This window comes from Pygocentrus nattereri, chromosome 20 (genome assembly GCF_015220715.1).
Source record: "Pygocentrus nattereri isolate fPygNat1 chromosome 20, fPygNat1.pri, whole genome shotgun sequence".
NCBI lineage: Eukaryota > Metazoa > Chordata > Actinopteri > Characiformes > Serrasalmidae > Pygocentrus > Pygocentrus nattereri.
This window is the reverse complement of record NC_051230.1, coordinates 15075585-15086153: the sequence shown is the minus strand read 5'-3', so window position 1 is coordinate 15086153 and position 10569 is coordinate 15075585. Positions and strand designations below refer to the sequence as shown.

The window sequence follows — 10569 nt, the reverse complement described above, 5'->3', positions numbered from 1 at the left end:
TATTGTTTCATATTTTCATATTACAATTTATGGCATGTAATGTTGCATAGATTACACTCTAACTTTGCTTTTTTTCTATTCCTAGACCTGTGGAGTCCATGGAAAACAAAGGCGAATATGTGATGGTGAGTTGTTTTCTGTTCCTTGTGAAAAAAATGTGGTTAATTCTTAGAGTGAGACTGGATATGGAGAGGAAAATTCCAGTTTCTAGGCTTCTAAAAATATTTACATTGTAGGTTTCTAAAAAGAATTTACTATTCAGGCTCCTAAAAAAATCAGTTTTGCGGCTTTGAAAATATTCAGTACTTGGGTTTGTAAAAAGATACAGTATTTGGGCTTCTAAAAATCTGTATTTCAGTTTCTAAAATGATTCAGCTTTTGGGTAAAGAGTCCGTTTTCATATGTCTAAAAATATTTAGTTTTGGGGCTTCTAAAAAGCTTCAGTACTTGTTCTTATAAAAGACCATTTTTGGGTGTTTCAAAAAGATTTAGTATTTGGGCTCATGAAATAATCAGTATTTAGGCTTATAAAAAGATTCAGTTTTTGAGTTTCTAAAAAGATTTTTGGGCTTCTAAAAAGATAGATTATTTAAGCTTCTAGGATATTCAGTTTTAATATTTGTAAAAGGATAAAGTTTTCAGACTTCTTATTAGAAGTTTTCAGACTTCTAATAAGATCTAATAAGATTCCATCATAAAAAGATTCAGTGCTTGAGCTTCTAACATGTTCAATATTTCCTCTTCCAAAATATTCTGTTTTTCGGTTTCTAAAAAGATTCTGTTTTGAGACTTCTAGGAGAAACTGTTCAGCTCATTAGTCTGGAAAGATGTAAATTTCAGCTTTAAGTGTGTTGTTCTTTTTTTTATTAGTGTTTGTTGTACTTGAATTCCTTCACGGAGTGCCAGACACAGGGAGGAATCTCAGTACAGCTCTAATTGAATTAAAATGGGTGACACAAAAGGGCTTGGAGCACTGCCCATGTCTTCAGAATGCCTGCAGTCAGCTCGGGTTTCTATAGGCAACCAACCACTCTCAATGTGAGCGCTTACTATATCGTAACTGAAAAAATAGTTGGACACTGGCTTCTTTTATGCTTGGCACTGACACGGATTGTTTTTAAGTCTTCTCACCATTTACTGTCTTTTGTCTATGTCTTACTACACAATAGTTCATCAGCCCTTAAGACATGTTCCCACAGTCTAAATTCTCGCAAATCAAGTTTACAGTTGTGAATAAACATTGATAAATATCCACATATCTTTGGTCTAGAGCCTGAGGCTCACATGCATTCCTCTTTTTTGTGGTCCTTGTGTGAGCCCTTATAATGATGTCGAGGTTAACTGATTGCTTCAGTGATATATTGGTCAATTAAGTATTGTAATCCAGAGTGATGTCACCATAACAACTGTCCAAAACTGGAGGTGTAAGATGTGAGGAGACTGTCCAGTTGAGAAGGGAAGGCTTGCTTTGGAGAGCAGGAACAAAACAGACTTCTTGGCCTCTTATGGAGGAATGATCTCAATGATTTCAAGACTCAATCCTTATCTTTCCTTTTGGAAGTTTTCGAAAGAGACATGCCTGCTGGACACTCCATCAGAGAAGCTGAGGAAAGAGCTGGAGGAAGAGCTGAAGCTCAGCAGCAGTAATATTCAAAGCCATGGCTGGTATCATGGCCGTATACCATGGGAGGTGAGTCAAAGCATTAGATTACAGTTAGGTCAGCCAGTCTATAGTGCCAATAATTTGGTGCTCAAACAATGAAAACGGACATCCTGTAAGTTTCACCCCTTAAACCCTAAGGGCCTGTATGTGGGTTCACATTTCAGTTTTTCACTCTCATAACTATGCAACTTACATATCCATTTCATCATAGTTACAGAATAAATGATTGTGCTGGACAGTATTGACAAAATTAAAAATAACTATATTTTCCAATAAAGTTTGTTTCTCCATGCAAAATTAACCTGACATAGCATATTTTGATCAGACTGTTTTGTTCTGTTCAGCTTTTAAAATTACTCCAAAGGAAAACTTTTTAGAGTACTGCAAATGTATTATAGGATTGCCAGAATAAAATCGTTTATTTAATTTTATGTACAAATATACAAAAAATTAGGACAAAATCTCCAATAAAACAACCAAAGGCTTAACACATGATCAATTATTTTAACTCAGTCTGAAGCACTCAGCAAAGTTTTTGTTATATATCAAACTAAAAATCAATATTGTTCTAAACACTATTATATTAATAGTTCTAACTTGCTGTTCACTTTCCAGTCCAATCAGTTCATATATGGAAAGTAAGCTACAAAAACATTGTTTGTGTGACATCAGTTGTATATTGTTGCTGCCAAAAACACTTTCTCCATTTTTTTCAACATTATCTGAACACAGTAGCTGTCCTTTATTTTATGGGAAAATTTAATCATGAAGGCATTTAAACTCACTGTCCATTTTTTTAGCTCTACAATGTTTACTAACAAGATGGATCAACAAGGTAGGAATGTCTAATAGAGAAGACAGTGAGTATGAGTGCAGTGCTGAGAATGATCCACCACCCAAATAATACCAAATTATATATATACTCACCTGACCTATTCAGTAAGTTTACCTCCATCCAGTTATAAGGAGTGTTTCAGCCAAGAGGACATCCAATCAAGGCAGAGGTTATTTACGCATATCAGTCTTAAACATTAGAAGTGGAATATAGTGCAAGAAAATGTAGAACATTGGCCCTTTAAAAGAAGTAATTAATTGGTCCTAAACTGAATGAAAATGATAAACACATCTCTGGCTAGTGTACACAAGTCTTCAAGGGATTAACTGAGTAATGTTCTCTAAGAATAGGCATAATATGCATGCTGAAATGTGCCCTCCTGCAGTGCTGGAATGTAATTATATTCGTAAAACTACATTATTTCCCATTTTCCCACACTGCAGGTAGCGGAGTCTCTGGTGCTTGAAGATGGGGATTTCCTCATTCGCGATTCTCTCACCAGTTTGGGAGACTACGTCTTAACCAGCCGCTGGGATCATAAGCCTCTCCACTTCTTAATCAGCAAAGTTCTGCTGCGAACCAGCGATACGTACACACGCGTGCAATACACTCTCGAAGGAGAAACGTTTGACTCCATTCAAGCCTTGGTTCATTTCTATGTGGGCAGTCAGACAGCTTTAACCACTCAGAGTGGGGTGCATGTTTACTCCCCAGTAAACAGAACTCTACCACTGCGTTATCTAGAGACAATGTTTGGCCAGGCTAGTCCAGAGGGGACTCCAGTAACCTCACCCTCACACAGGAAGGGAAGCCTGAAGAAAAGAGAAAGCAAAGCGGCGACTGAGGCTCTGGCAATGGAGCTAATAAATCCCCAGAGGTGAGAAGAATCTTAATTTACTGTTATCTATATGTAAAACTATGGTCTATATATGGTCTGTATGTTTTCTGAGCTTGCCTGAGGACAAATCACGTTGATTAAATTATATGGCTAAAAAGGTAGTTTACTCACTGGATGTATCATAGGAGAATTCCACCCATTTGTCTCCAGAATTTCGATATTTCAGTGGATGTAAACAGTCATTCAAAGTGGTTCTATGTGAAATGCTTCATTGTAGAGAAACTTATTGACAGTGATCAGAACTAGGAGTCACAGTGTTTACTACGTACATTTAGCCAAATCATTTATTATTAAACCATCAATGACCCTGCATGTGTTTATTTTTATATGTAATGTTGATAGTAAAATGTACCACTCCATCATGAATGTATATATCCTGTCACCACTGCAAACGATTCTAGCTTGCAATTCTAGTACCATTCCCTATCAGACCACTCTGACTTGTTTACATCTTAACCATTATTGTGTAGAAATCTGGATTTCTTTTTTAAATTGGTGGAATTTGTTTTTACATTTATTTGAATTCCATTTAAATTAGTATTGCTGGGTTATCCAAAGTATAACTCTACAATGTTCCATCACATCAGACCAATCAACAATTTATTTGGCATTTTTCCTTATGTAATTGTAGCTGTCATTGGAATAGTTACTCAGTCAGACTATGCATTGCTGAAAGGATCAAAGTGAAGAAGTGGTTCACTGAGAGAAGCCTGAAAAGGTTTGAGTGATAATGTAGTTATATTTTCACTCTTTTAACACAGGGAGGCAGTCAAGAGCTTTGCTGGAAGCCTGGAACAGCACGTTGTGGTGACGACATCCCCAGCACCAATAAACACATGCAAGTGCTGTTATCTACGCAGTATTGCGCTATATAAAACATGTAAAAATACTAAATTCAGTTGCAAACCATGCTGTGTACACTACCGTTCCAAAAGTACTATGTAAAAATTTGGAATCACAGGTTTTAATGATGTAAACTTTGTTTTGGTACAGACACAGTGAAGTCCAAAAGTCTAAGACCACAAGAGAAAATTCTTCTATTTTGCATTTTTTTTATTCCAAAGTGGAATCTTGGAATGACATTTTAACATGAATTACAGAATTTGTCAGATGTCCCTCTTCTGCTTCAGAATTTTCACAATTCTATGATTTTATGTTGTTTATTTCCAAGTTTAAATGAAAATGTCCCGGTGTGGTCTCAGATTTTTGGACCCCACTGGACATCTATGAAATTATTCTAATATGATGCTAATGCTCTATAACTCAGGTTTCAAGCAGACTGTAAAAAATAAGAAACAGAAACATTTTAGATGTGTTCAGAATGGTGAACAGAGCTGTTGAAGATTCTTTAATGACTACACAGCATCAAGAATGAGGTTCTAATAAAATTAGCCTCCTGGTTGCCTCATATTTGAATAGTGGCAATCAAATCTCGAGTCAGATAACCTCAACAAGAATTTACAATAAATAAATAATTACAGTTTACTTGTAAGTTCAATCTACACTATATATAACAGTTACTAATTACTGAAAATTAATCTTTATTAATATACTAAATGATTCCAACCTCTTGTATAGCAGTGTCCATTTTAACTGTGAAGTCTGTTCTCTGTGTCTGTGTGTAGTGTACAGACGTAGAAGGAGTCCATCACGCAACAGGAAGTTTGTTGTAGTCCCTTCATCACCTGTCCTGGAAAAACCTATTGAAACACACCTCTGCACCTCCCCTAATGATAGTGCTGTCATCTATCTAGAGCCCACGGTCAAAATCTGGTCTAGCATGACAAGATCCTGTCAAAGCCCAACTGCAGAGCCTGCCAACCTGCAGACCAGTTCAGCTGTCTCCCCACCCAGCCCTGGTCATATTGAGCACAGTGGACAAGAGGACCAGACTGTGACTGGTTTCATGGAGGAGGACAATGAGGATTACTTAATGCCTCTTGTAGCTGAAACAGCAACCAGTTTCAGTCCCAGCATGTACCAGTCAGCCCTTCTCCCTGCAGAGAATAAACCACTAGAGACAAGAGTCTTGAGGAGAGTTAAGGAGGTGCTTACAGATGCTGATACGAAAACAATGGCTATGCACATCACCAAAGTTGACTGCATGGTAGGACTATTCATTACCATTAGTGGAATTTTACTGCCTCAAATGATCATTTGTGACCTAGTATATGTAGGCTTACCATATATTGCTAACCAAATCAAACTCAGCTGATGTTCTTTGTTGACCCATTAATACATTATTTTCATGTTCTTACACAGTAAAAATGTTTTTTCAGTTCTCGAGGGAACTGTTACCAGGCCTTCAGTTCAAGTCAAGTCAAAACCCTATGGGATTCCAGTAGTATATTAGCGTGTTGTTGCTGGTAATTCACTAAAACATTTTTTTACTTTGATTAAAGACAGAAAATAAGCTTGTAAATCACATTCTATATTATATTTGAATTTGTATCAGTTTTAAAGTGATTCTTTCAGTAAAGAGTCATAGCTTAGAGCTGCCACTGCTGTTTTCTATTCCTGACATCTGACTGAAACCTGCTTAGAATAAAATAAAAGGGCTACAGTTATGTGGTAGACAGTGTGACTTCTGGTTCCCATCAGCACCACTGTAAAATTAGATTTAGTAAATTTCTCTGCAATGCACCACTTCACATCAGACCACTCCAAATTATTTTTACATTTCTTTTCAACATATTATGGTGTTAGTCAAAAAGGTGCAGATTGGATGTTAAAATGTTTTATTCAGTGCTTTGTAGACTACTGAAACAACCTCCAATCTGCAGGTTGCTCGAATACTGGACATACCCGATGACCGAACAAGAGGAATGGGAGTGAGTTCAGGAATGGAGCTACTTACACTTCCACATGGCCAATATCTCCGACAAGATCTACTGGAAAGGTGTCCTCAGGCGTACTTATTAATGAATAACAGTTTTCTTGCTGTCACTAATCAAACACTTAATAAGATCTCCACATGAAAATGGAATGGGACCTAATATACATCCTTTGCTCACCCCAGGTTCCACACCATGTCCATCATGCTGGCAGTGGAGCTGCTAGGTTGCACAGGCAGTGTGGAGGAAAGAGGAGCTCTACTGCACAGAACTATCTCACTGGCCTCAGAGCTGAAGAGTAACTTGGGAAACATGTTTGGCTTCACTGCAGTAATGAAAGTCTTGGAACTTCCCCAGGTACAAAATCAGCTATCAAAACAGTAGCTCAGAGCACAGAGAGAACTGTGCAAAAGTGAGACACCATCCTTCTTTTACTTCATGTTCCAGTCAAAATGGTTATTAAGTACCCAAATTCAAAAACTCCACTTTGACTTCGTATTTAAATGAAAGCAATACAAAGAGAAGATATTTAATGTTTTCTTGTCAGCTTCGTTGTTCTTTGTAAATATATGTTCATTGTGAAATTGATGCCTGAAACACATTCCAAAAAGTTTATTTAAGACCACAAAAACATTTTAAAAGAAGTGATGTAACCATGCTTGGGTAGAAAAGTTGCATCCAGGAAAGACCTAGACCTTCATGAGAAAGAATGACTTCGCCACTTTGTCATAAAAAAATCAAAACAAACAATTCAGTAGTACAAGAACAATGTTCCTTGTTTGCCAGGATTGTGGGTATTTCACCTTCTTCAGGGCATAATATCAAAAGTTTCAGGGAATCCTTTGAAAGGCCAAAAACACAATAGAAAACCTGTGACCTTTGATCCCTCAGACAGCCCTGCATTAAAAACTGGCATGCTTCCGTGATGGATGTCACCGCATGGGCTCAAGAATATTTTCACAGACCATTTTTAATAAATACTGTTTGCTGCTGCTTTGAAGTTAAGACTGTACTGTGCACAGTGGAAGCCATATGTTACAGAAACAGCACTGACTTCTCTGGACTCTAGATTATCTGAAATAGACTGATGCACAGTGGAAATGTGTATTGTGTTTGAGTCGACCTTTCAGATTATTTATGGAAATAAATGTTTTTTAGGCCAAAGAAGTAAAGGACCATCCAGTCTATTATCAGTGTAAAGTTCAAAAGCTATGGTCTGTCAGAGAAAGGTTGGTGGGTGGGGATGGATATTAATAGATAACTTGCACATCTGTGAAGGCACCATTATCGCTGAAAGATATTTACAAACTTTAGAGCAACATATGCTGCCTTATAGACAGCGTCTTTTTCAGGAACGTCAGTTCCTCTTTTATTTCAACATCACAATGGCAAGAAAATCTTTACATGTTAAAATAGCATGGCTGCATAATCAGAGTGCAGGTGATAGACTGGCCTGGCTGTCTCATGTGGTGCATTATAACAGGCAAAATATGACAATGAAGGCCCTGAACAGTTGCACACCTTAAGACTTAAAAAAGACTTATAATTGACCAAAAAAATTCTGCTTTCAAAACTGAATCAACTTGTGTCTTCAATCCCCAAATGATAATTAAATGTGTTAAAAGGACAAATGATGTAATACAGTGGTTAACATACTTCTTGGAACATGTTGCAACCTAGGGTGCAGGCATCATATTTTAAAAGAGCATAAATTGAAAAAAATTAATAAGGTAAAACATCAAATTGTGTTTTTGTACTGTTTAAATGTAATATAGATCATACAGAATGTATTAACACTGCTTTCTATTTTTATTGGCTTTTCATATACTATCCCAACTTTTTTTTTAATTGGGTTTATACATGTTAAGCATTTTAAGAAGATATTTCTGAGGAGACTGAACTTTGGAACTTTAGAGGTATGGAAAAATATCCCTGTAAATTTATTTAAAAACTGAAAGCAGGTCTCCTAAAAAGAACAGAAGCTGTAATAAAAGCAAAAGTGTCCACACTACATACTGAAAAAACATCTAATTGATGAGGCTTCTGTTAAATATAGGCTTTTTTGTTGTTGTTTTTTTTTTACTGATGATGAATAAATCAATAAATTAACTTGTATGTTAAGCCTGTTTTTATTCAAAATGAAATAAATGAAGGGGGGACAGTACTGCACACCATCAGACAAACAGTTGGGTTTCAGTGTTTTCAATAAATTAGTATTTTTTTATTGTAGGTGTGTATTATATTGAATAAGACGCTGATTAGATCCAACATTTTTCTTTGCAAATACTACAAAACTGTAGAAACACCTAACAAAGCTCTACCATGGGAATAATGCCAAAGTCCATACAGTAAAGATGGGCAGTACTGATGTACTGTGGAGAGAACTGTCAATACAATAATATTGTATTGTATAATACAATAATATATCAGTAAATCGGGGCCTAGTGCACTGATAAAAATAAATGTATAAGTTTTTTTATTTTGTAAATTAAATGTGTGAGTGTGAAGAATCTTTTTCATTTTTATAGAACTTGCAAATAATGTAAATGTTCAACACCAGTTAAAGGTTTTTCCCAGAACCGTATCTCCAAGCCAAGAACCATTTAGAAATCTTTCATTTTAATAGCATATAATTTAATAGCTCTAAATACTCCTCTCTAGATTTCACGGTTGGAGGACACATGGATAGTTTTACGCCAGATATACACAGAAAGTGCAGTCCTGTATGAGAAAACCCTGAGGCCCTTTTTGAAGAGACTGAATGATGGAAAAGGTATTCTGATAGCCTGCATAATATAACCACAGCTAAAGGCAGAAATACCAGTAGGTCTGTTTAATGCCTTCTGTTGATCACCCTCTCTTCATATCTTTCTTGAAGAATTGTGTGATCCTTCAAAGACAACTGTCCCCCACATGCTACCTGTGCTGCTCCTGCTTGAGAAGAGTGCAGTCAGTCTTGAAGGATCGGAGTCATGGGAGAGTCTGGACGCTGGGATGGACTGTTTGCTGGGTCATTTAGATGCTGCACGTAACATGGCATGCCACGGGGAGACGTTCTGTTCTAATGCAAAAGCAAAACTACAGGGTAAGTGGTATCTCAGTCCATGTATGACATAATAGTACACAGTAATATGTTATTGCTGTCGTAATAAAACCTGATATGGTCATTTTACAGAAGGTAAAAGCATTTATAACGTTAATGTACATTAATGTAACAAGATTTTATTCCAAACATTTTAGAACATTTCTATTAGTCCATTCATCATGAATTGTTCACACAATGTAAAGGACAACTGTTTGTAAATGGTGTAAAAACTAAGAACTTAATAAAATGGACTTATGAAGTTTTGATAGAGTCATAGTATATCTCAAGCAATGAATAGTACATTCATCATGTCTGTGTTTGTTGGTTTGGCATGAAAATAAGTTCTTTTTGTCATCTACAGGCTTCCAGGAGCAGCCAGATCTTCTAGAAATTTTCCTCACAGAGTTTCAGATGCGTCTCCTTTGGGGCAGCCGCGGGGTGGAAGAGAGCAGGGAGGAGCGCTATGAGAAGTTTGACAAAGTGCTAACAGCCCTTTCTAACAGACTGGAGCCACCTCACCCAGCACAGTGACTTAAAGCAGACATCACGCTACATGTGACTGTGAATCATGTCTATTTTCTCTTTTTGATCTATACCACAGGATGACTTAGGGAAGCATTATGCGACACAGTGTGACTGATCAAGATAAGTTATTTGTTTTTAACTTTTATACAGTTTTGTAAATAATGTACATATATCCTGTCCAGATTTGTATTTTTAAGTATGATTAACAGCACTTGGATATATTTCTCTTTAAAAAAAATGTCATAATTACCATATAAATGTCTTTATAAATTACACTATTATAATAAACTATGTATTATTTTATACTCACAGTTTTACAATGTCTTGATTTTTCCCATCTTCTCTGATTAAACCAGTTCTACACTTTTCTACACAGATTTCCCTTTGTATTGTTTTGTCTGCTTTTTTATATTAAAAAATATAAAACTATTATACTGCTATACTAATAATTACACTACAATTAGTCTATAATTTCTGAATTTTTGAAAGCAGAGTTTGATATAGAATGTAAACACTGTTTTCAGTCTACTCGTACATCAATGGTACATCAAAATGTATTCATTCTCCAGTCCGTTTATGGAAACTAAGCAGCAGAACAGCCCTTTTTGAATTCATTTTTGTGATGTCACACAAATGAAATAATCTACATATATAAAGTTGGCTCATAAGGATGTTTAATTTGGCCTCCACCCCTCAACCAAAGACAATGTGAATATATTTCATACTTTA

General features: G+C 36.2%; 1 protein-coding gene across 3 annotated transcripts in view; it reads left to right on the top strand.

The window, feature by feature from the left end:
• The window catches only part of sh2d3cb (SH2 domain containing 3Cb), a 17067-nt gene extending 6917 nt beyond the window's left edge, over positions 1 to 10150 (top strand). Inside the window, exons 3-12 of one of the 3 annotated variants that reach the window (XM_017691038.2) lie at positions 86 to 125; positions 1562 to 1690; positions 2942 to 3375; positions 4158 to 4234; positions 5022 to 5503; positions 6180 to 6295; positions 6416 to 6587; positions 8892 to 9003; positions 9109 to 9315; positions 9677 to 10150. In XM_017691038.2, the coding sequence (XP_017546527.2) occupies positions 86 to 125; positions 1562 to 1690; positions 2942 to 3375; positions 4158 to 4234; positions 5022 to 5503; positions 6180 to 6295; positions 6416 to 6587; positions 8892 to 9003; positions 9109 to 9315; positions 9677 to 9846 (1939 nt within the window). In that variant the 3' untranslated portion in view covers positions 9847 to 10150. The remainder of the gene's footprint in view (positions 1 to 85; positions 126 to 1561; positions 1691 to 2941; positions 3376 to 4157; positions 4235 to 5021; positions 5504 to 6179; positions 6296 to 6415; positions 6588 to 8891; positions 9004 to 9108; positions 9316 to 9676) is intronic. The other 2 variants (XM_017691037.2, XR_005129230.1) reach the window with 2 other exon arrangements.
• The last annotated feature ends 419 nt before the right edge of the window (positions 10151 to 10569 follow it).